The sequence below is a fragment of the Bos grunniens genome, chromosome 8, assembly GCF_055505025.1.
Source record: "Bos grunniens cultivar Pamir isolate PY7600 chromosome 8, Bosgru_T2T1.0, whole genome shotgun sequence".
NCBI lineage: Eukaryota > Metazoa > Chordata > Mammalia > Artiodactyla > Bovidae > Bos > Bos grunniens.
Genome location: NC_141172.1, coordinates 21,789,688 through 21,815,090, shown reverse-complemented (window position 1 = coordinate 21,815,090; position 25,403 = coordinate 21,789,688). Strand labels below are relative to the sequence as shown.

General features: G+C 42.0%; 3 protein-coding genes and 1 long non-coding RNA gene across 4 annotated transcripts; 2 read left to right on the top strand and 2 right to left on the bottom strand.

Moving 5' to 3' along the window:
- The first annotated feature begins 828 nt into the window (after positions 1 to 828).
- Positions 829 to 1,282, top strand: LOC147366812 (interferon omega-1-like). The gene has a single exon (XM_086414309.1). It carries the CDS (start codon positions 943 to 945, stop codon positions 1,228 to 1,230), a length of 288 nt encoding a protein of 95 aa, XP_086270435.1. The 5' UTR covers positions 829 to 942; the 3' UTR covers positions 1,231 to 1,282.
- A 9,383-nt stretch (positions 1,283 to 10,665) lies between these two features.
- LOC147366811 (interferon beta) lies at positions 10,666 to 18,514 on the bottom strand. Its single transcript, XM_086414306.1, has one exon. It carries the CDS (start codon positions 17,774 to 17,776, stop codon positions 17,216 to 17,218), a length of 561 nt encoding a protein of 186 aa, XP_086270432.1. The 5' UTR covers positions 17,777 to 18,514; the 3' UTR covers positions 10,666 to 17,215.
- A 3,243-nt stretch (positions 18,515 to 21,757) lies between these two features.
- Positions 21,758 to 23,791, top strand: LOC147366810 (uncharacterized). Its single transcript, XR_015169083.1, has 2 exons — positions 21,758 to 22,147; positions 23,019 to 23,791. It is a non-coding gene; the product is annotated as an uncharacterized LOC147366810 (long non-coding RNA).
- Positions 23,792 to 23,978: 187 nt separating this feature from the next.
- LOC147366809 (interferon alpha-14-like) lies at positions 23,979 to 25,254 on the bottom strand. The gene has a single exon (XM_086414307.1). The coding sequence runs from the start codon at positions 24,537 to 24,539 to the stop codon at positions 23,979 to 23,981; it is 561 nt and encodes a 186-aa protein (XP_086270433.1). The 5' UTR covers positions 24,540 to 25,254.
- Positions 25,255 to 25,403: the final 149 nt, after the last annotated feature.

Genomic DNA, 25,403 nt, shown 5'->3' with positions numbered 1-25,403 from the left:
TTGAGGCACTAGCCTTTCCTCTTCTCAGTCAGCCAGTTCCCGAATAAAGCCCTTTCCTGCTCCCAACACCTCGTCTTGAATTCATTGATTTACCCAGCTGCAAGCAGAGCAACTTGGACTCTGTAACAAGCTCAGCATTTTGATTGGCACATAATAAATGTTTAGTAATTTCCTCAGTTATGGAGAGTAAATACAACCAAAATTGACAAATTAAAAGTTCTGCTGAAGAGAATAAGGTGATATCCATGCATAAAGCTCAGATATTTTTCACGTCTGATCAATTCTTTCAAGAGGAATATGCAGAGGCAGCAAAAGATTTGACAAAGAAGTCTAACAAAGTTTCCTTAAAAGTTGATCTTAGCATCAGGAAGAAAGATCCAATAGCTCTTAATATATCATTAGTTCCAAGTTACTGACATAGTAAGCATTCCATGGAATTAGAACATCTACGTTTTTAATGAATACATTTTACTTCAATGTAAGGATACAGAAGAGCAGAAACTCATGACAGATTTCCAGGCTCTTGAACTGAAAGGCAAGCCCAAAATGAGGTATTACATGAATCTGGGTAAATTCAGAATATGAAAATTTTGGACTTAATATTTAAGAGGCACACAACAGAAGATCCTTAGATGAAATGAAGATGAAGCAATGCTCACAATTGCTCATCTCAACTGGAATGCTTCCTTGAGGAATTGACCAATGGTTCTTCATCTCCTCAATGATGATACTGATGATGCTCATCTCTAACCCCATCTCTTCCAGAGTCCATGAACTTCCTCAGAGCCTTGACTTAGAAAAGCAGGAGACCTTCACATTTGGATCAAATAAACACAACCTCTCTCTTTCCTGTCTGGGGTACAGGAAAGACTTCAGATTCCCTCAGGAGCAGGTGAGTGGCGGCCAGCTCCAGAGGCCCAGGCCTTCTCTGTGCTCCACTAGATGCTCCAGCAGAGCTTCAACCTCTTCCACACAGAGCGTGCCTCTGCTGCCTGGGACACCACCCACCTGGAGCAGCTCCGCACAGGACTCCATCAGCAGCTGGACGACCTCGACGCCTGCCTGGGACAGGTGATGGGAGAGGAAGACTCTGCCCTGGGAAGGACGGGCCCCACACTGGCCGTGAAGAGGTACTTCCAGGGCATCCATGTCTACCTGAAAGAGAAGGAATACAGTGGCTGGGCCTGGGAAAGTGTCAGAGTGGAAATCACGAGGCGCTTTCTGTGTTAACTAGTTCCTAAGAAAACTCAGAAAGTAAGAAGAAACCTGATTCTCAGTGACTCATGTCCTAGCTCAGACTCTTCATTGTTGAGTCATTTCCAAAACTCTGATTTCTGCCTCACCTATGAAATAGTTTGAGTGACATTTGATATTGGCATTAATATTGAGAATATCAATATCCAGCTGCTTTTAGAATTAGAGGAAATATATCTGATGCCCTGTGGCTGAATGTTAATGAATAACATGTTTTTGTATGAATGTAACTCATTTATTTATATTAATTTATTTATTTTTATGGTTCTTGCATTTATATGTTCTATTTATTATATGCATGCATGCTATGCATGCTAAGTCGCTTCAGTCGTGTCTGACTCTATGCGACCCTAAGGACAGCAGCCCCCCAGGCTCCTCTGTCCACAGGATTCTCGAGGCAAGAATACTGGAGTGGGTTGCCATTTCCTTCTCCAGTTTATTCCCTAAGAATATAGGATTTTCTTTAATAAAAATGTACCGTTTATTTACTCATGAAATGTATTTGAAGACATGTTTCTTCCTCTTCCTTTTGAATCTTTTCCCAGAGGCCTAATGCTGTAAAACTACATTTTTACAGAAAGATATTGTGCAGTTCGTTTATTTATTTGCTGGCCTTGTGGAGAGTCTTGAGTATGAGAGGCAGAGGTCCTGACCTTACAGAGCTCACACTGGAGCAAGGACACTGCCACGAAAGAAGTAGTTATAAGATAATTAGGTATTTACATTTGGGCCCTGGGCTACACAGAAGTATCAGATGCTGATGGCAGTGAGTATCCTGGGAAGCTCATTTAGACCACCTTTAAATGACTTAGCAGCAGCAGCAGCAGTCTCCCCAGGGAAGTAATCCGAAGTATGAGACTTGAAGAATGAGTATGAATTTGTCAAGTAACCCATGAAGAGCAAAATTTCCCAGAATAAAAAAATTAATAATACAAAACAAAGCATAGCATATAGAGTGTCCCTGCAGCAGGAATGCTTCTGGTACTTTTAAAGATGTGAACAAGACCGAGTCCGTAGACTGTACTCATGCATGTAGGGGCTATCATGGCATGACCCTGGAGATATGGAAAAAGGCCCAGTGATAGACTTTTGAATGGTGTTAGATTTGATCTTAAGAACCAAGGAAATTACTTGCGAATTTAAAGCTACAGAGCCACTCGGACCAAAGCAGATGCAGGGAAATTCATGAAACCAGCAGTTCTCAAAGTGTGGTCTGTGGGCCCCTGCAGATCCCCAGGACACTCTACAGGGATTCATGAGGAAAAATAATTCCTATAGTGATATCAAGATCTTATCTGTCTTTCCCACCACAGTAACAACTTCTGCTGGTGGTGCAAATACAGTGCTGGGCAAGACTACAGAGCTGCAGTGTGGATCTGAGCAGGGGCACCTCAGTGCCTAGTCATTGTCATGCTTTTACGTATCATATACTTGAAGTTGGAAAAAAGGACAGTTTCACGTAAGAAGATCCTTTGTGAAACAGCAAGATGAGGAATTTTATGAAATCTTAACTTTGGAGTACACATTTAAAAATATTCTCCATTGTAGTCTTTTTAACATGTTGTGTGACAGGCATGTCTGCTGCATGCCTGGTGATTGTTCTGAGGAGAAGCACTTGGATGATGATTATGTGAGTTATGAGCTAGACTACCACTCTCTTGAGAAGATCAAGCTTTACTCCACAGAATGACAGTCAAATCATGGTCACTCAGAAGTGTGCATTTGACAGATACTTTCTTATACTATTTCTACTAATGTTATATGAATATTCTTGTTGACTTTAATGAATGAGGCCAATCAATTTTCTATTCATGTCTCCAGGATATGAATTCATCTCAGTGTGTATCTTTGCTTCTGAAAATTTGACACGTAGTGATTTAATTTCCATTACTTACAAAATTGCTAATTCTATGGTTTAATTTTGACCTGACATAATTTATCAGGATGATGTTACATCTTTAAATGATGCTTTAAAATAATATTAAAATTAATTGTAGGCATTGTGATCTGGGCACACAACTTAAAAAAATATTTTTCCCCTGGAGGAATTATGGATATTTTCTGTGAAGTCTAATGTATGATAATTTTCATGGATGGTTTATAGATATTCGAAACAAGTTATATTTCCTATTGTAGGTTAAGGGCCCAAGAGTGTTAATTGCTAATTTCCTCCTCTAAATGATAGTTTCCATTCTTCTCTTTACTACTTTATATATGGTGTTTTACAGAATAGTAGCATTGTACTGTGAAGAAGGTACTAGCACCCCACTCCAGTACTCTTGCCTGGAAAATCCCATGGATGGAGGAGTCTAGTAGGCTGCAGTCCATGGGGTCAGTAAGAGTCGTGTCACTTTCCCTTTTCCCTTTCATGCATTGGAGAAGGAAATGGCAACCCACTCCAGTGTTCTTGCCGAGAGAATCCCAGGGACGGGGGAGCCTGGTGGGCTGCCGTCTATGGGGTCGCACAGAGTTGGACGCGACTGAAGCGACTTAGCAGCAGCAGCATTCTACTGGGCTTCCCAGGTGGAGCTAATGGTAGAGAACCTGCCTGCCAATTCAGGAGACAAGAGGAGACACCAGTTTGATGCCTGGGTCAGGAAGATCCCCTGGAGGAGGGCATGGCAACCCACTCCAGTATTCTTGCCTGCAGAATCCCATGGACAGAAGAGCCTGGCACCCTATGGTCCACAGAGTCACAGAGAGTCAGACACGACTGAGGCAACTAGGCTCGCAGGCACAGCATTGAGGTAAAACTTCAGTGCTCCAGTGTTTCTGTTCACATTGCTATATAACGTTATATTTTTACTCATTGTTTTATACTATTTGAAATTTAGCTCAAGCATTGTTAAAATTTAATTATAGATTCAATGTGTTTCCTATGTATATTGAACTTCTTTCTCACGAAGAATAATTTCTTTCTCACGTATTTGTTTCTGGAATTCTCAAGTGTATGAATATTGATATTAATGACAAAGATCTCATTGATGTTAACATTGCCACCTCTAATTATTTCCCACATTGTGTTTTCGGGCTCTGTATTGGCCCCCTTCTGTGTTGCCCCTGTTTTTGTATTAAGTATTTAGTATTATTGCCAAATTCAGACATAAATTGAAGAAAGTAGGGAAAACCACTAGACCATTCAGGTATGACCTAAATCAAATCCCTTATGATTATACAGTGGAAGTGAGAAATAGATTTAAGAGCCTAGATCTGATAGATAGAGTGCCTGATGAACTATGGAATGAGGTTCGTGACATTGTACAGGAGACAGGGATGAAGACCATTCCCATAGAAAAGAAATGCAAAAAAGCAAAATGGCTGTCTGGGGAGGCCTTACAAATAGCTGTGAAAAGAAGAGAAGTGAAAAGCAAAGCAGAAAAGGAAAGATATAAACATCTGAATGCAGAGTTTCAAAGAATAGCAAGAAGAGATTAGAAAGCCTTCTTCAGTGATCAATGCAAAGAAATAGAGGAAAACAACAGAATGGGAAAGACTAGGGATCTCTTCAAGAAAATCAGAGATACCAAAGGAACATTTCATGCAAAGATGAGCTCAATAAAGGACAGAAATGGTATGGACCTAATAGAAGCAGAAGATATTAAGAAGAGATGGCAAGAATACACAGAAGAACTGTACAAAAAAGATCTTCACGACCCAGATAATCACAATGGTGTGATCACTGACCTAGAGCCAGACATCCTGGAATGTGAAGTCATGTAGGCCTTGGAAAGCATCACTACGAACAAACCTAGTGGAGGTGATGGAATTCCAGTTGAGCTATTCCAAATCCTGAAAGATGATGCTGTGAAAGTGCTGCACTCGATATGCCAGCAAATTTGGAAAACTCAGCAGTGGCCACAGGACTGGAAAAGCTCAGTTTTCATTCCAATCCCAAAGAAAGGCAATGCCAAAGAATGCTCAAACTACCACACAATTGCATTCATCTCACATGCTAGTAAAGTAAGGCTCAAAATTCTCCAAGCCAGGCTTTAGCAATATGTGAACCGTGAACTTTCTGATGTTCAAGCTGGTTTTAGAAAAGGCAGAGGAACCAGAGACCAAATTGCCAACATCCGCTGGATCATGGAAAAAGCTAGAGAGTTCCAGAAAAACATCTACTTCTGCTTTATTGACTATGCCAAAGCCTTTGACTGTGTGGATAACAATAAACCGGGAAAATTCTGAAAGAGATGGGAATCCCAGACCACCTGATCTGCCTCTTGAGAAATTTGTATGCAGGTCAGGAAGCAACAGTTAGAACTGGACATGGAACAACAGACTGGTTCCAAACAGGAAAAGGAGTTCGTCAAGGCTGTATATTGTCACCCTGTTTATTTAACTTATATGCAGAGTACATCATGAGAAACGCTGGACTGGAAGAAACAAGCTGGAATCAAGATTGCCAGGAGAAATATCAATAACCTCAGATATGCAGATGACACCACCCTTATGGCAGAAAGTGAAGAGGAACTCAAAAGCCTCTTGATGAAAGTGAAAGTGGAGAGTGAAGAAGTTGGCTCAACATTCAGAAAACGAAGATCATGGCATCCGGTCCCACCACTTCCTGGGAAATAGATTGGAAACAGTGGAAACAGTGTCAGACTTTATTTTTCTGGGCTCCAAAATCACTACAGATGGTGACTGCAGCCATGAAATTAAAAGACGCTTACTCCTTGGATGGAAAGATATGACCAACCTAGATAGCAAATTCCAAAGCAGAGACATTACTTTGCCAACAAAGGTTTGTCTAGTCAAGGCTATGGTTTTTCCTGTGGTCATGCGTGGATGTGAGAGTTGGACTGTGAAGAAGGCTGAGCACCAAAGAATTGATGCTTTTGAACTGTGGTGTTGGAGAAGACTCTTGAGAGTCCCTTGGACTGCAAGGAGATCCAACCAGTCCATTCTGAAGGAGATGAGCCCCGGGATTTCCTTGGAAGGAATGATGCTAAAGCTGAAACTCCAGTACTTTGGCCACCTCATGTGAAGAGTTGACTCATTGGAAAAGACTCTGATGCTGGGAGGGATTGGGGGCAGGAGGAGAAGAGGAAGTCAGAGGATGAGATGGCTGGATGGAATCACTGACTCGATGGACGTGAGTCTGAGTGAACTCCGGGAGTTGGTGATGGACAGGGAGGCCTGGCGTGCTGTGATTCATGGGGTCGCAAAGAGTCGGACACGACTGAGAGACTGATCTGATCTGATCTGAGTATTTGATTTTAGGTTTTTCTTCCTCTTCCAAGTAATAATGGAGTTTGTGTATTAAATCAATCGATAGCATCTTTAATGTGTAAGCAGATTCTATGAAGTTTTTATTATTTTAACCTTTATCATTTTGTGTCTCAAATGTGTTGGATTTATGCTTTACTTTTAACATGACTTTTACATGGTTTTTTGACTCTTGTCATACTCCATTCAGTTCTCCAACAGTCATTTATTTTTAATAAATATGTAATGTTAAAGCAATTTAGACTTTCTCTGAATCCTTGAATGAAAAACTAAAGAACGAAAACTGCAAAATTTAAAGTAATTTGAGACTTCCTTGGCCGTCAGTGGTTAGGACTCAACGTTTTCACTGCTGTGGGCCTGGGTTCGATCCCCAGTCAGGAAACTAATGCCTCTTAAGCCACGTGGCACAGCCAAAATAGTAACAAACTCTTTAAAGTACCTTCCACTCATGTGACTACTCACTTGTAGTTCTTACTAGGACTGTTGCTTTTCATCAACACAGCAAATGCTCACAAGAGACTTGATAGGAATAGAGATGCATGTGAAGCTATGGTCAAGTGTAAACCCAGGGGAATGTGTAAAAGTTAAAGGAAAACACATTGTTTACTTAAGAAAATGAAAACACATTAAGTTTGAATGCTGTTAGAATGATGGAAAGTGGATGCAGTTTGCAAAATGAGTGCCATGTATTCCAAATATGATGATTGGCAATTTTCGGAGTCCTGTGGTTACTAAGGCCCTAATCAATTTGAATGAAACAATTCTCACTTTAAGGTGAAGCATATGAGAATATAGCAATGAGTTTCATCTTCCTATCTAGCTTGTAAACTTGCTCTGAAGGCAGTTCTCATCCTGGGAGTCAAAATCTTTTTGAATGATGATGATGCTCTTGCCATCATTAGACATCAGGTCTCCTGACCTGTTCTTCAACACGTCTATAGAGACTGCATCCCCGTACATGTACAACTAAGGAAACCACGGGGAAATCTACGTTCAGTGTCACACAGACTCTCTCATAAAACTACCCCGAAAGCTTTAACCAAGAAAGCAGGTGAACCAGGTGAGGTCTGAGAGGAGAGTTTAAGCGGCAGGGGTTACTTCATCACACCAGGCTCTCCATCTGTCCCTGGAAGTCTTTGATGGCCTTTCTTCAGGGATCCGTTATCCAGCATTGGACTAGAGCAAGGAGCAAGCTACAGTACTGAGAGAATGAAGAGCTGAGGCAACCTCCATCTCTGTGTTCTAGGTCCTCAGCCTTGTAGTCTTGGTTGACTAGTGAGTGATGCATTCATGAACAAACAGGAACTGGAGTTACACTTCCATCTATGGGCTGTAGTCAAATACTGGCTTCAGTTCAGTTCAGTTCAGTGGCTCAGCTCAGTCGTATCCTGCTCTTTGCGATCCCATGGACTGCAGCATGCCAGGCTTCCCTGTCCATCACCAACTCCCGGAGTTTACACAAACTCATGTCCATTGAGTCGGTGATGACATCCAACCATCTCATCTTCTGTGGTCCCCTTCTCCTTCCTCCATAAATCTTTCCCAGCATCAAGGTCTTTTCAAATTAGTCAACTCTTCGAATCAAGTGGCCAAAGTATTCGCGTTTCAGCTTCAATGTCAGTCCTTCCAATGAACATTCAACTGATTTCCTTTAGGATGGACTGGTTTCATCTCCTTGCAGTCCAAGGGACTCTCAAGAATCTTCTCCAACACCACAGTTCAAGCACATCAGTTCTTCAGCGCTCAGCTTTCTTTATAGTCCAACCCTCACATTCATACATGACTACTGGAAAAACCATAGCTTTGACTAGATGGACCATTGTTGGCAAAGTATGTCTCTACTTTTAAATATGCTGTCTAGGTTGGTCATAACTTTTCTTCCAAGGAGTAAGCTTTTTATTCCATGTCTGCAGTCACCATCTGGAGTGGTTTTGGAGCCCCAGAAAATAAAGTCTGCCACAGTTTCCACTGTTTCTCCACTATGTGCCATGAAGTGATGAGACCAGATGCCATGATCTTAGTTTTCTGAAAGTTGAGGTTTAAGCGGACTCTTTCCTTTTTCATGTTCTCAAGAGACTCTTTTGTTCTTCACTTTCTGCCTTAAGGGTGGTGTTATCTGCATATCTGAGGTTATCGATCTTTCTCCCGGCAATCTTGATTCCAGCTTGTGCTTCATCTGGCCCAGTGTTTCTCATGATGTACTCTATATATAAGTTAAATAAGCAGGGTGATAATATACAGCCTTCGCGTACTCCTTTTCCTATTTGGAACCTGTCTGTTGTTCCATGTCCAGTTCTAACTGTTGCTTCCTGACCTGCATACAGATTTCTCAAGAGGCAGTCAGGTGGTCTGGGATTCCCATCTCTTTCAGAAGTTTCCACAGTTTATTGTGATCCACATAGTCAAAGGCTTTGGCATAGTCAATAAAGCAGAAATAGATGTTTTTTCTGGAACTCTCTTGCTTTTACCATGATCCAGCGGATGTTGGCAATTTATTCTCTGGTTCCTCTGTCTTTTCTAAAACCAGCTCGAACATCTGGAAGTTCACAGTTCATGTATTGTTGAAGCCTGGCTTTGAGAATTTTGAGCATTCCTTTGCTAGTGTGTAAGATGAATGCAATTGTGCGGTAGTTTGAGCATTCTTTGGCATTGCCTTTCTTAGGGACTGGAATGAAAACTGAGCTTTTCCAGTCCCATGGCCACTGCTGAGTTTTCCAAATTTCCTGGCATATTGAGTTTAGAGATTGGCTATATTGGTTTCCTCTGAACTCCAGCTGGGAAGAAGGCAGGAAATTAGAAATCAAAGAACAGTGAGCTGTCCTGCCAATTTAAACACAAAGTAGCAAATACAGAAGTGAAGAAAAAACAATTCCCATTCACACTAGTGATTCTAGTAATGTGAAATGTATGTTCCTAGACGCACGTATTCATCTTCTTTTTCAATAATGGGGAAAAATGGATTTTCATTATTACATGCATTAGCCATTTTCCCTCTATTTTTATACCCTTACCATGGACATTTTATGACCATATCATTTTTTCCAAAGTATGAATTTCATACATTAAACCCATCCATTTTTTCACTTCCATAAAGTGAATTACATGTTTTTCTATTGTTTTATTATTTTTATTGATGAAACATACGTGACTCATATATTTGTTTTTGATGAGCTACAAATGATGTACAATTTAAAAAATAAGGTAAGGTACTTTTCTCATGTTCTTGATAGTATTTCAGATCTAACATGGTTTCCAAGGAGGATTATAAATTTTTTGAATTTTATTACACATATGAGAAACGCTGGGCTGGAAAAACACAAGCTGGAATCAAGATTGCCAGGAGAAATATCAGTAACCTCAGATATGCAGATGACACCACCTTTATGACAGAAAGTGAAGAGGAGCTAAAAAGCCTCTTGATGAAAGTAAAAGAGGAGAGTGAAAAAGTTGGCTTTAAGCTCAGCATTCAGAAAACGAAGATCATGGCATCTGCTCCCATCACTACATGGCAAACAGATGAGGAAACAGTGGAAACAGTGTCAGACTTTATTTTTTGGGGCTGCAAAATCACTGCAGATGGTGACTGCAACCATGAAATTAAAAGACGCTTACTCCTTGGAAGAAAAGTTATGACCAGCCTAGATAGCATATTCCAAAGCAGAGACATTACTTTGTCAATAAAGGTCCGTCTAGTCAAGGCTATGGTTTTTCCATTGGTCATTATGGATGTGAGAGTAGGATTATGAAGGAAGCTGAGCGCCGAAGAATTGATGCTTTTGAACTGTGGTGTTGGAGAAGACTCCTGAGAGTTCCCTGGACTGCAGGGAGATGCAACCAGTCCATTCTGAAGGAGATCAGCCCTGGGAGTTCTTTGGAGGGAATGATGCTAAAGCTGAAACTCCAGTACTTTGGCCACCTCATGCGAAGTGTTGACTCATTGGAAAAGACTCTGATGCAGGGTAGATTGGGGCCAGGGGAGAAGGGGACAACAGAGGATGAGATGGCTGGATGGCATCACTGACTTGATGGACGTGATTTTAGTGAACTCCGGGATTTGGTGATGGACAGGGAGGCCTGGTGTGCGGCAGTTCATATGGTCGTATAGTCGGACATGACTGAGTGATTGAACTGTAGTCGGACACGAGCGAGCGACTGAACTGAACTGAACACATATAAGACACTGAATCATTTTCATTATTATATTTTAACTAAATGTAGAAACATTCCAGCATTGGGACTTCCAGTGATAACGTGGGAACTACAGGAGGTATGTTGTTTTCTTATGTGAACCATAATAACATCGAAAATCACACACAAACTTTCCTTTGTGTTTCTCTAGTTTTATACTTTTCCGCATGGTTGTTGTTGTTTGGTCCATCAGTCGCTTCTGACTCTTTGTGTCCCCATGAACAGTAGCCTGCCAGGGTCCTCTGACAAGAATACTGGAGTGGGTTGTCATTTCCTTATAGAGGGGATCTTCCCACCCTAGGGATGGAAACTGTATCGCCTGTCTCCTGCAGTGGCAGGCAGATTCTTTACCACTAATGCCATCTCATCTGTAAAATTGTAAGTTCACATAGAGTTTCATTAATTTTAACTTAGAAAAGCATCAGGATTTCACATGGAACTGTTGTAGTCACAAATTCTATTTAAATGTTCTAATTGTTGAAACATTTCTTTTGTATTTAGAATATTTCATTCTGTGTATCACAATTCAGATTGCACGCATGGAAAACAAAACAGAGAGGATTTTTTGGAATGAATATGCCAATCGCAGTACATAAATTTTCCGCCATAAGAGCAATTTCAAAAATTCAAATTTTGAAAATCTTCAGCTATCATGTAAAACAGAATCCCTATACCATCTATGGTTTCCCTGACCTAAATTAACCACCTTTCTAGAGAACCAGTTTGAGGTACAGCTAAATCAGACCCGCCCCCCCCAGAAATACCTATACATATATGGTTGTATCAACATTCAAAAAATGAGGATCATGGCATACAGTCCCATCACTTCATGGCAAATGGATGGGGAAAAAGTGGCAACACTCTCAGATTTTATTTTCTTGGGGTCCAAAATTACTACGGACGGTGAATGCAGCCACAAAATTAAAAGACTCTTTCTCCTTGGAAGAATTTTATGAGAAATATAGACATTGTGTTAAAAAGCAGAGATACCATGTTGCCAACAAACGTCCACGTAGTCAAAGTTATGGTTTTTCCAGTAGTCATGTATGGATGTCATTTGGACCAAAAAGAAAGCTGAGCGCTGAAGAATTCATGTTTTTGAACTGTGGTACTGGAGAAGATTCTTGAGAGTCTCTTGGACTGCAAGGACATCAAACCAGTCAATCCTAAAAGAGATCAACTCTGAATATGCATTGAAAGCACGGGTGCTGAAGCTGCAGCTCTAATGCTTTGGCTACCTGATGAGAAGAAACCGACCCTTTGAAAATGACCCTGATGCTGTGGAAGATTGAGGGCAGGAGGAGAAGGGGGCGACAGAGGATGAGTTGGTTGCTTGGCATCACTGACTCAATGGACATGAGTTTGAGCAAATTTGGGAGATAGTGAAGGACAGGGAAGCCTGGCATGCTACAGTTCATGGGGTCACAGACAGTCGGATATAACTAAGCGACTGAACAAAAATACATACACATATATAAATACACACACTTGTACAATATATATTAAATAAGTATACACATGTGTCTTGCTACTTTAACATAAAAGGGTGAACAGCAAATGTTTACTTGAATTGCTATCTTATCCTCTATTATTTATTTTCCTGCACCATAAATGTTACCTCATCAGCAGGATAACAGAAAGACTAATTAGGTGACTGTTTGTGGTATCAATAGACTAAGCATAGTAACGTGTCAAATATTTTATAAAGTGTTTCATCAATTATGATTAATTTTATCTCTTAACTCTTTGTGGATACAAAAATTTGTTTTTGTTTTTTTGTCCTCTCACAGAGCATATGTGAGATATTTTTTGAAGCTCATTTTTAGGAAGACTGTCTTCAACTTTCCATTTTCAATATTTAGAAGATCAGGATGAGGATCTTGGGCCTGGACCCAAATGGAAGACTCACTCATCACGTTTTCTTCAGTCATCCTCAAGTAGTTGCAAGGAACTGCCTGATTCTTCTTTTCTTGTCTCCCTCAGGTAGTAAGGAAACAGCCTGTAATGTGTCTACACTGTGGATATTTTCCTGTAGGCAATGCCTTTGGGGATCAGCTTGAATGTTTCTTTCAAACAGCCGATGATACTGTGAACTATGACTGGCATACCTGTCGTTCTTCCCAAAGCTGAACTTGGAGAAAAAGCATTTGGGTCAGATTGTATTTTAACGAAGTGTGTGGAAGCAACAGCAGTACTTCTTCCACTCGACCCCTATCAGAACTTCATTTGAACAAATAGTACAAACGTGAACGTGGTCTCATGCCCTGTCAAGTACAAACTAGCACGTGCCATTGGCACTTGCCATCTACCTACAAGGATTCAATCACGTGTTCTTGCAGCTGCTGATTTTTAACACCCCTGGAAAGGAATCTAAGGTGGAAAGCAGAAGTGAGGCATGCTCTGTGCAGCGAAAACTGACAGAACAAATCTTCAGAAGGTTAGCGATTTTCAGGAGCCCATTTTAAGGACTCAATTGTTCTTCTATCTCCTCATATCTAGAAAAGCATGGAAATCCTTCATGGTGACAAAGGTTCTTGTGACTCCAGGAAACCTTCATGACACTGGCAGAAAACTTCCACAAAAAACAGGCATATAATTACATGTATTGTCCCTTCACCAAAATCACATATATTCCTGTGTGTCTTTGGAACAGCTTCTCAGAGCTATCTGATGTGCTGTCTCCTGGGCTGCAGTCCTCATTTTGCCCCCCAGACACTTAACTTTCAACTATCATGTTGTGCATTTTTGAAAGTCAGCACCCTGAACTTATCTCTTCATCCATTCATCACCCAATAGTTTCCCAACTTGCTTGCAATGAGATTCCCATGAGGATAATTCCAGGCCATGGAACATGAGAGGAAGTGCTCTCACCCTGTGTAGTCCTGGCCCTTGGAAACATCCCCTGTGAGCCACCAGAGTTCATCCCTTTACTGCCGAGTCTACTAGATCCAAGTACCACAGACAACCTTGGAGTCACATATTGATGATGGAAAAAGCCACAAAACAGAAGGTACCCATATCCTTGAATCACCCTTTGAATGTGAACAAACCAGAAGACTCACCTGATCCAGAAGGTGCTCTTCAGGAAGAAAAGATAAGTTTCTATTATGAGGAAAATCCACACAGTTTATTCTTTATCTCCATAGCACCTAGAATTAACTGAGAAAGATTTTTAAGAACAGAGGATCCTGAAGACCTGTCCATGAGAAAGAAACTCTGAACTCTGAGTATAGAAAATACTAGTCCCACAGACATCAAGAGATCTTTTAAAGGATGATCAAAAGAGCTTTATAGAAGAAAAGACATTCTCTTCTGCTGTCCACACCTGTTTCTGAAAAATCATGATTTTCATTCCAGTTTTCAGTGCCTGAGGAAATAGGAGCTGCAATTGCTTTACAACAGGAAGAAACGAAATGGAATTCATTAGCGAGAGTTACAAATATAAACACTTTCATTGTTGCCATTTCTTTGAGGATTCTTACATGAGGGAAAAGCACTTTTAATTTCCACTGTGACAGCGTCTCAGGCAAAGTGGCTGTATTCCAGCTCCCTGAGGTAGAGATGGATGTCATGGAAATACTCTCGGGCACCAAGTTCCAACGAGAACAGCACAGAATGTCTCCTTGCATCTGCTCCAGTTGTTTCAGGTTCTGATCCGGGCTACAGAGTAGCACGGCTGTCCTCCGTGGTGAAGAATTGGAAGCTCTGCTGGAGCATCAGATAGTGGTTGCTGGGGCCCTGAGTCGTCTGCATTGGAGTGATCATCTCTCTTTTCCAAGGAAATCTGAAGTCGGCTTTGTCCTTTAGGCGCGACTGATGGCGGATCCTTTGCATCTATTTCAAGTGTTTGAAGATTTCCTTGTCTTTTTGGCAGTGGATCCCAGTCCAGCGAAGAGAGCAAGCAGGGATGCAGCAGAGTATCACTCCTTCCACCAGCAAGTGGATGTGGGCCATAGAGAATGTCAGTGATTCTGCAGATGGCCGGGAGGGGGCGCGCGAGCACCGCGAAACGATGAGCAAAGAGCGCTGAGATGGAACCGCAGACAGCCTGTTTCTCCCTGCGACCGCGAGAGCGCGCACGCTGTGGTTCGACCGTTTTTGCTTTCGAATCGCAGTCTTGAGCGTTAGCAGATGACTCTCGTGGTGGTGCTGGAGAGACAGAACGCAGTTTCCACAGAGCTTTTTATAGGAGCACTGATTCAAGGGTGCGCATATCATTAGCCCTTTGATGGAAAAGGGCTGGTTTCCGCTGTCCTGAGTAGGGAGCCAGAATATTGCATGTTCGGAAAGATCGCCTGAGTAGTGGGCTTTCTTTCCACACGTCAACCCGAACTGGCCATGTTTGAAGAAAAGAACCCCCAAGGCGGGGGGTTCTGAGCGAGATGAGGCGCTGAGAAGTCGGAGGGCTTGAGGCAAGTGTAAAACAGCGCAGGCGATGAGAATATTGGCGAGAGGACGCTGGGACAGAGTCCTGCACCATGTGAAATCCGGCGGGGGTGGCGGGTGGGTGAGGCTGTTGCGGTTAAGACGGTTGCAAAGTGTTGCGGACAGAGTGAAAGCCGATGTCGCCACGAGACCAGAGGCTGTGGGGCACTGGGGGCGGTGTTGCGCTCACTTTAGATGCCGCGGTGGCTAAGATTATTCGCTGTCGGACGATGGGCGGGCTTGGTGCTCAAAGTGAAGCACAGCGGAAGCGAGGAGACTCTTGGCTACGCGGTGATGGGAGGGCGTTTCTCATACTGGGAACCTGCTTGGCTTTGAGATGCTGAGTCCGCGTCGCGGACACAATGAAACGTGACGGTGGCGAAAAACTACTGACGGTGGCACGATTGGACAGCTTTGCGACAAAGTTAAACCCGGCGAAGGGATGAGACTGCCGGACTATAGATGGGTGTGGTCCACACAGGGGAACCTGGAAGTGGCGACGAGACTATTCGCTGTGGCAAGACGGAAAGGCGTTGGGCACAGAATGCAACACGGTGGCAGCGCTGAGGCTTTTGGCTTCGAGTTGATGGGACGGCTTTGCGGACAGAGTGAAAGCGCGCATAGGTGATGAGACAATCGTCTTGGGGTGGTGGCACCGCGGTGTGGACCAAGAAAACCCGGCGGTGGGGGTGAGACTGTGAGAGATGGGACGATGGGAGGACCTTGAGCACAAAGCGGAGCCAGGTGGAGTCAGTGAGACTACAGGCTTGGAGCCATTTTGGACAACGTGAGAAACAGCCAAGGCGACGAGACTGGCTAGGGGACCCTGGGAGTGCGTTGCAGACAGAGGAGAACTCAGCGGTGGCCAGGGGACAAAGAACCATGGGACGGTTTGGGGGACTTACTGGGGGTGAGAGGGAACGCGGCCACCACCTGGGTCAGGGACCAAAGAACTGTGCGCCCCTGGAATGCTCTGGAAGTTTCAGGGTCTTTCAAGGATTCGACCTTGAAGTAGGGGGAGTAAGTGTTGAATAGCTGAAAACTAGGAATACTTTAAGAAGCACAGCACTTTCTTTTTTCGAATTAATTTTATATTGAATTATATACTTATTTTAAATGAAATATCTCACGTTTCCAATTTTATAATAAATTTATAGAAAGTATTTTAAATACTAAGCATAGAATATTAAAATATATTTTGTATATAACAGCATTTTATTAAACTTTATGTAAACTATATTTTCTGTGTACTAAAACAAGTATTTAATATCATTTTACTTTTCTATCTTTCATGGATGTAAACTTAATATTTTCAAGATGAGTTTTCACTTATTTTTAATTGAGTGACTTAGCATTTTTTACAATTTCTAATGACCCCCAAAGACAGTCTTAAGTAATTCGACTCATGTTCCTGAAACCTCTTTGTCAGGACTACGTTGTTGGAAATAAGCGCTGGAGTGTACAAGCAACTGAGAACATTTAGAAGGTCTGAATTTTTCATTTACTTGAGTAAGAATTTTATAAATTAAGTGGCATTTGCCCAAATTTTATTGGCATAAAGAAGGCTTACTTTGTAAGACTCTCAAATGTAACATGGTCTACATTTTCCCCGAATTGAAGAAAAAAAGAGAGAGGAAATAACCCCCACATCATATAGAGGGGCCCTCCGGCATGAGCTATCTGGTACATTTAAAGAAGTGAACAAGACAAGCGCAGGTAGACTGAATGGGTACATGGAGAGCATGCATATAACTTGGACATTCCACACAGCTTCCTTGTATTTTAAATGCCTCAAAGGCAGGGCCAGAAACTCTACTACTCTGCAGGCTTGTTCTGCAATGAATGTCTCCAAGGTGCTCTGCAATTTTTAATCTGTGTTGTCACATAAATCAAGTTGAGATTGAAACTGCCACGTTGACTTTTGTTTCATAAATAATTTATTTCTCATATAAAAGTTTAAATAAATAAATAATGCATAAATCAATTTAAAAATAGCTTAGTCTTTAACTGTCCATTGAAATCCAGTGCATTGCATTGTCAGTTACTTCAAGAGCCTCTGCTGGCTGAAGAGTCTCACCTCAAAGTCACATTGTCCCTTCCCAGAGCCACAGGTGGGAGACGTTCAGTCACGGATGTAACCTGTTAGTCTCATCAGGAAAGAAAAGTTCGTGAGTATTTGCACTTGCACGACTGTCCAGGCACACCTGTCGTACTCCTTGGACTCCAGGTACTGCACGAGGTTGAAGTAATATTTCCCTAGGTGGGGAACGATCGTGTCTCCCGTAGTGGAGTTTTGCTTCTGCATTATTTCCTTCTGGATTGGCTGCAGACGATTCATCTGCCAATAGAGTTCCTTAAGGAGGTCCTCGATGATGGTCTCAGACCAGCCAGTGCTGGAGAAGTCTCGGGTGAGAATGCCGAAGATGTGCTGGAGCATCTCATACATGACCAATATGGCATCTTCCTTCTGGAACTGCTGTTCTTGCTTCATCTCCTCAGGCATCTGGAAGTCCATCCTGGCCTCGAGGCAATGTTGAGAAGTTGAAGGTAACTGCCCCAGGAGTTTCTGACACTCTTTAAGGCTCTGACGTTGTTGGAATCGAAGCAAGCTGTAGCTCCTGGAAAGAGCTGTGGTGGAGAAACACAGCAGGAGAACCATCTGGAGGAGGCACCGGTAGGTCATGATGAAATCAGGCACAGGGCTACCTGTTCTGCTAGTAGGTGCTGAAGCTGAGTCTTCAAGGGTTTGCAGAGTGAATGTCCTTCGTCCTTGAGTGTGGGCTACTTATACAGCATGGCCCTCCATTCTTTCTATTTGAGAGGAATTTCCCACTTTCAGTTCTCGCTTTCATTTTTCCCATGTCATTTAAATTATTAGTTGCCTCTAAAACTCTTTTCTTTAAGCTCCTTGCTATCTTAATTTATATATACCATGGGGAAAAAGGATATAGAAACCGAGAATATCTAATGTTTTTTAAAATTTCAATGAATTGCTGAATCTTAAAGAAAAATATAAGCCAAATAACTAGATTATTACAGAATTCTTTCATTTTGAAAAGATTGTTCTTTTTTTCTTTTCATATTATGAGATTTGGGGAGAGCGGGCCTTGTTTGTAAGACTTTTCTTTTTCATAGGATTTAGGTTTAATTCAGAAATCTGCTATTACCAAACAATAATACTTGCAGTTTGTGATTTTCAAAAAGATACCTATTTTTTTCTATCTAAAATAGAGTGATGTTCCTAGAGGCAGGGGTGGAGGCAGGGAGGTTCCAGAGGGAGGGGATATACGTATACCTATGGCTGATTCATGTTGATATATGGCAGAAACCAACACAATATTGTAAAGCAATTATCATTCAACTAAAAATAAATATATTTAAATAAAAGAAAAAATAATGTATATAGAAAACAAAATAGAATGCTGTTAAACTAAGTTGTTCTGAATTTTTTTGGAGGCCTTAGCCATAAGGAGCAAGACATCACATAACTTTATCAACCTTATTGTTGTTTTTCAGTTGCTAGGTCGTGTCCGACTTTTTGCCACCCCGTGGAAGGCAGAATGCCAGGCTTCCCTGTCCTTCAGTACCTCCTGGAGTTTGTTCAAACTCATTATCACTTCATGGTAAATAGATGGGGAAACAATGGAAACAATGACAGACTTTATTTGCTAGGGCTCCAAAACCAGTGCAGATGGTGACTGCAGCTAGGAAATTAAAAGACCACTTCTTTTTATATGAATGTGCAATTTAAATTTTTCTGGAGGCCACATCAAAAGAGTAAAAAGAAAAAAGTTAATTTGAACAGTATATTTTCTTTAACAATATATCTAAATGTTATCATTTCAACCTAAAACAATACAAAATTAGTAGTGAGACAGTTACATTCTTCTTTTTCATAGTGCCTTCAAAATACAGTGCATGCTGTTAGTCACGGTACAGCTCAGGCTGGACTAGGCAAGCACTCAGTTGGCCACATGGGGTTGTCGGCTCCATGGTGACCAACACAGCTCAAGATGGAGGGAGCAGTAGGAAAACAAGATCAACATTAAACTCAACCACTTCGTTTTATATGAGCTTAAAGTTGGAAAACGACATTTAAAAATGATACCATTGACAATAACATAAAATGTCTACTACTGAGAAACTGTCATAGCCAGAGGTGCCTAAGAAGACGTGGCAATTAAAGGTAATGGGGCATCCTAAATGACATCCCAGAACAGAAAAAGAACATTAGGTTAAAAAACGAAGGAGATCTGGGAATTCCCCGGAGATCTAGTGGTTGGGACTCTATGCTTTCAGGGCAGCAGGCCCGAGTTCCAGCCCTGGTCAGAGAACTAAGATCCCACAAGTCTCAGAACCAAAAATAAGAAAATAAATAAAAAGTTGCTCCAACCAGAGTGTGTGTGAGGGGGTGGGGGATGGGGGAGAGGCATTAAGGAGTTCTTAATAAAGTGTAGACTAGGTAATTTTTAATTAATTAATTTATGACTGGACTGGCTCTTTGTTGCAGCAGGTGGGCTTTCTCTAGTTGGAGCAAGCGTGGGCTGATCTCTAGTTGAGGAGCTCAGGCTTCTCACTGTGGAGCTTTCTCTTGCTGCAGAGCACAGACTCTAGGGCACGGGCTCAGTAGTTGGAGTACACAGGCTTAGTTGCCTCACAGCACAGGTAATCCTCCCTGGCCGGGGATGGAACCCATGTCCTCTGCATTGGCAGGTGGATTCTTAACCACTGGCCCACCAGGGAAGTCCCAGACTTTAATCCTTTTGAATGTAGCATTGACAGGCCCAATTACCTTCACTTTTGGCCTCTAAGTACAAGTCTATAATTGAAATTTGATTCAAACTAGATGGCCAGAAACTAATGAAAAATAGAAGGTTTCTCTGTTCCATTCAGATTGTCTTATTTTTTCAATCTTGATCATCAATAAACATTAAGCAACTTGTCCAACTAATTCTTTTCTGAGAGAGCAAAAGACATGTAAGCATGTGATGAGGTAGTCAACATCAGTGAGAAGGGAATACAGAGTCTACAATAGGAGACTGCCAAGGCCACCTCCTACTGAGACTCACACTGTCATTTAATGAGCAAATATTTATTTAGAAATGTTTCTTAACCACTTCATAAACAAAAGAAGCAAATGCTGCCAACTTATTGGACTATTTGTAAAATGTCTCTCAATAAACTTTAACTAATGCCTGGATTATATATTTTTCACATTCTTTCTGGGGTGTTTTTTTCCCCTAACATATTTATTATTTAGTGTTGTTGCAAGAATGAATGAAACAGTTTTTTCATTATTTTCTACTTTTTAATCGACTGGGTTTTCCTTGCATTTTCATACACAAACACATAACAAAATAATTTTGGTTTTTAATCTGGCTAAGTTTACAAATGCTATATCTAAAAGTATTTGGTTGGATTTTCAAATGTTTAAATGAATGTATATTGTCTGCAAATAAAAATTTTAAAGGATTGAAAATGTCAAGGGTGATGTTCATATAGAGCAACTGCTATTTGGTGTATAAATTTGTACTTTAAAAACATTTTGTAGCATAGTTGAAATATGCATAGCCTATGATCTAGTAACTGCAGCAATCAGCCTGGGAAAAAAATCAAGTGCATATGCATCAGGATATAAGTAAAGAATACTTATACCAGCACTATTGATAACAGTACCAAACACGAAATGACGTAAAATCCCTTAAAATGGCGTAAACAAATAAGTTGTTGTCTAGGCTTATAATAGGGTTGTTAATAACAAGATGTAAGAAGCACAATAAATGCACAAACATAGTAGTGAGTAAGAGAAACTCAACTCAAAAGAAAACCAACCATTTGTATAAGTGTATACAAATTTAAAAAATGGGCCAACCTAACTGGAGACATTTTGCTTGGCAACCTAGAGAGCTCCTGTGAAGCTTCAGGACCACAATGGAGAGTCTGTCTCCAGCTTGAGGGAAGAGCGTGTCTTCCCATCTTCCAGCTGCGGCCCTGCTCTCGCCCTCTCTCGGCACCTGATGCTGACTCTGCCCAGGCTGGGGTTGCCCTGTGCTCACAGCCAGTAGCTGATGGGCCCAGAGCCCCTGCTCAGGCCTCCCACCTGGTGTGGAGAGGGACAATATGCAGAGAGATCTAAGTGCCCCTGGTTGCAGTCTTCTTTCTTCCCCTTTCTCACACCCTGCACATCTTGTCACAGGCCTTGGATAGACTCATTGTGCACTTTTTTTCTAGCTCACTTCAGGATGCAGCTGGAACTAGGTACTCGGCTGAAGGCCTCTCTGGCTAGCTCTCCTAACTCCTCCAGAACATACCCAACCAGAGGATCCCACACTGTGCTCCCCTGTCACTCTCAGGATGTGCCCATCAGAGAGTCGATGGCCCAGGAACAGGCAGGAGCAGCCCAGGCCTTGTTTTCACTGTTTGCTGCCAGGACCCACTGCTGCTGGACACTCAGACCTACCCTTTCAGAACGTGCCCGTCAGCATCAAGCCTGCTTTTACTTCAGATCCCAGGCCATTCTCTGAGCTGGACTTTAATCCTCAGAATCACTGTCAGGGGTGCAGTGAGTCAGGCTAACCCAAGATTGAGAAAACCGTTAAAATTACAACACATTGGCTGCAGCTGCTGAACAAGCCTCAGAGGCTCTCTGCTGACAGGTGAGCAAGTCCCACTATGTGGGTTCTGGGTTAGTTTCCTTTTCTCTGAGGCAGTTTCTGAATCTTCCTTAAAGAGAAACAGCGCAAAGCAAAGCCATCTGTATACTCAAAACTGACAAGTGACTTGAATTTTGTTACATCATCAGAGATTGCGTAATGAATCCCAGAAGGCAAAAATAGCAATGAAGTTGATGCAAGAAGTGAAAAGGAAACTAAATGCAAGCTGCCAAACGGGATTTCAGGATCCAGCCTGGGAATCCCCTCTGGCCTGGCCTCCTGGCTGAGTTGAGTGCCCAGAGCAGAGGATCGTCCTGACTGCCTGCCAGACGCCTGTCTTCCTGGCTGAAACTCTGAGCTCCTAAAGTCCAGGGAAAACAAAGAATCCAGTGAGGGTGGGGGTGAGTCCTTGTAGACAGCTGGCCTCTGTGCCACGTAAGAATGTTTCCGTCTAGAACTCTGGGTATTGTTGCAACAGGCTTGGCCTCGTCATCCCAGTGAATGGCTATTTCTCCTCTCACTGAGTGGTGGGTGAGCTGCAGGAATCTGTCTCTGAACAACTCTCTGGGAACTGCCTCATCTTCCTGAGCACAGAACCAGAACATCAGGAAATAATCTTCTAACCAGATTCAAACCCAAAGAGTTTGTACGTCACGAGCACTTGGAAAGTGTCTAGTAGCACATTCTGAGCATGTGCTATAAATTAAGGCAATTAATCTTACCACACTTTCAAGAGGAGCTTTTATGATTATCTTAGTTTTGCAGTTAAGACATAATGCAAGATTTTATAACTAGGCAATCTATTTTGATGTATAAATGAAGAAAAATCTCAAAGATCTATTTGCAAGGGAATATAAATAAATGAGAAACTGAAGTATATTAAAAATGGATATTTATGTGATATACATTAGTATGTCCATATGTATAGATTTATTAACAACATACGAAAATGTTTAGAAGGATACACATTAAATTGTTAACAGTATTGGATTTGGGTGCATCCTCCTAGAAGCCAAGGGTATGCATTCCTTTGTATGAGTTATTTAAAAGTTTAGCGATGATGTGTGTTTAATATATACAAATAAGCTTAAGAAACCCTCTTTACTTCTTTAGAGTCACATTGCAGCTACTGGTTCTCACATCTCTTAGCTGTCTCTGCAATCCCCAGGCTGCCTTGTTCTTCTTGCCTCCATTTGAACAATTTAGGAAGACTCTTTTCTCAGGAGTGACCCAGTATAGAAAACTTACTCTGCCTTCCACATCCTACTCCAGGATCCTAGATTCCACATATGCAGATTGACCTCCCATGATGGATGTGCTGCTGCTGCTAAGTTGCTTCAGTCATGTCCGACTCCGTGTGACCCCATACACGGCAGGCCACCAGGCTCCCCCGTTGCTGGGATTCTTCAGGCAAGAACAATGGAGTGGGTTGCCATTTCCTTCTCCAATGCATGAAAATGAAAAGTGAAAGTGAAGTCATTCAGTCGTGTCCAACTCCTAGAGACCCCATGGACTGCACCTACCAGGCTCCCCCATTACTGGGATTCTCCAGGCAAGAGTCCTGGAGTGGGTCGCCAGTGCCTTCTCCGCATGATGTATGTGGTTCTCCATTAATCCTTGAAGGCGATCGGATTCTTACAGGTCCCAAGCAGGAAACTGTGTCCATGACCTGGGCTTTTCTCCACTCATCTCCCTCCCACTTCTAATCTATGTCTCAAGAATCACATTCATCCCTCCTCACATTGTCCATTGTTCCTTCTATGACCCTAGGTGGGTAACCCCATTCCCTTTGTATTCAGGTGACTTCAGTATAGGTTTATCTTGTAGGATCAGGCTTTGGGTTAGATTTTATTCAAAGGTGTGTGCTAGTCCATTTGTTTTTTTCAAATTACTTTTATTTTCTCTACTGAAAAACAAGAGTAGTCTTATACAAAATATAAACAAAGCAAATGTGAATGATAAAGTTTAAATGCTATGAACGGTGTAAATATTTCCGATAATTTAAATAAATAAATAAATATTACAACTTTTTAAGATATGGAAAATGGATTCTTAAATCTGTTTTGAAAAGTTATGGTAACAAAACATTTAACATACATTTAAATAATCCCATATATTAGCTATTACTTATATGTCATCTGACACAAAATTAGAGTTAAAGTTTGCACTTTGAGTCTTAGAAAATAGCCATTTAGTTGACCAGATGAACTGTTTTCACATTCAACACCTTCTTTATTTCCTGAGTTTTCCGATGAGCTTGCTGGCAAAGACCAAGCACCTTCTGATTTCCAGGCTGACAACCTCCCAGGCACAGTGGCTGTATTCTTTCTCTTTGAGATACACACTGATTCGCTGGAAGTAACTCTTCACAGCCAATCTAGAGCTCTCACTCCCTAGAGGTGACTGTTCTGGTGTCCTTCCCTCCCTCAGACACGTGTCCAGGTCCTCCAGCTGCTGATCAAGTCCCACGAGGAATCTGTCCAGGAGGCTCTCCTCCCGACCTGCAGAAGGGCCCATGGTGCTGAAGAGCTGGAAGGTCTGCTGGAGCAACTCGTGCACAACAGCTGTGGCTTCTGTCTTCTCAAGCCTGGTCCTGTGCACCAGGGTCTGAGGAAATCTGAAGTCAGTCCTGTCCCTCAGACAGGACACAACGGGCAGTCTCTCCATCTGACTCCAACGTGTGAAGGTTTCCAGATTGCTGTGGTGGCTCGCAGGCAGCTCACAGCCCAGGGAGCACGTGGGGCTGGAGCAGAGCATCACCAGGGCCAGCAGCACAGAGACAGGGAGGGTCATTGGGACGCTGGGGGCTCGCAGGACTGCCTGCAGGGGAGATCTAGGCAAGGTCTGAGGGCTTGGGGTGATGGGTGGCTCTTAAAGAGTGAGTAGAGAAAATTTCATTTTCTGGGTTTTTCCACAGTTTGCCCTTTCCTTTCTTTTTCTACTCTTTGTAATGAAATCAATAAAAGTGCTAATTTTTGCCATGAGTGCCTACGTGGGGACATCAAATCATGCGTGCCACTGTGGTTGATAGCTACACAGCCGTATGTTGTGCTTTTTACACCTCCTTAGTTGTTCCTGGTAGAAGAGTCTCGTCAATGTCAGAGAAGGACGAAATATTCATGCAAAAGGTGGCTTTTCCAGGTGACCAAGAAATGCTCAGTACGAAAAGAGCTTATGAGAGAAGCTTTTGATTTTTCTCATGTTTTCCTCATTTACCCTTTTCTCCCTTCTTTAAAGAATTTCAGTTGTGATTGTACCTTTACGATATAACCTGAGTAGGCCTTAAGCTCCCTGGAGACATTATAGGGAACACTATCACTAATATCATTTGTTAAAAATGAGTTATTTTGCAACAAGAATCCACAAGTCACTTTTTAAGGTGCTGGTTGTCCTAAAACATTCATGTTTGCCTGTGCTTATTTCTCTTTCTCCTCTACCACTACAATATTTCACAGGATCCTTTGCTTCAGTCTTTGTGAGATAGTACAGATAATCTCATCTCCTTAAATATTTCACTGGGAAGTGAGCTAAGTAATCCCTCTAATTATGTAACATTTGACTGCCCTGATAGATTGTAAGCTCCCTAAAGGCAGTAATAGCACATGTGGGGAATCCAGGAAGGTGTCTGTCCCAGAGGAAGTGCACCGAGGGGTCTCT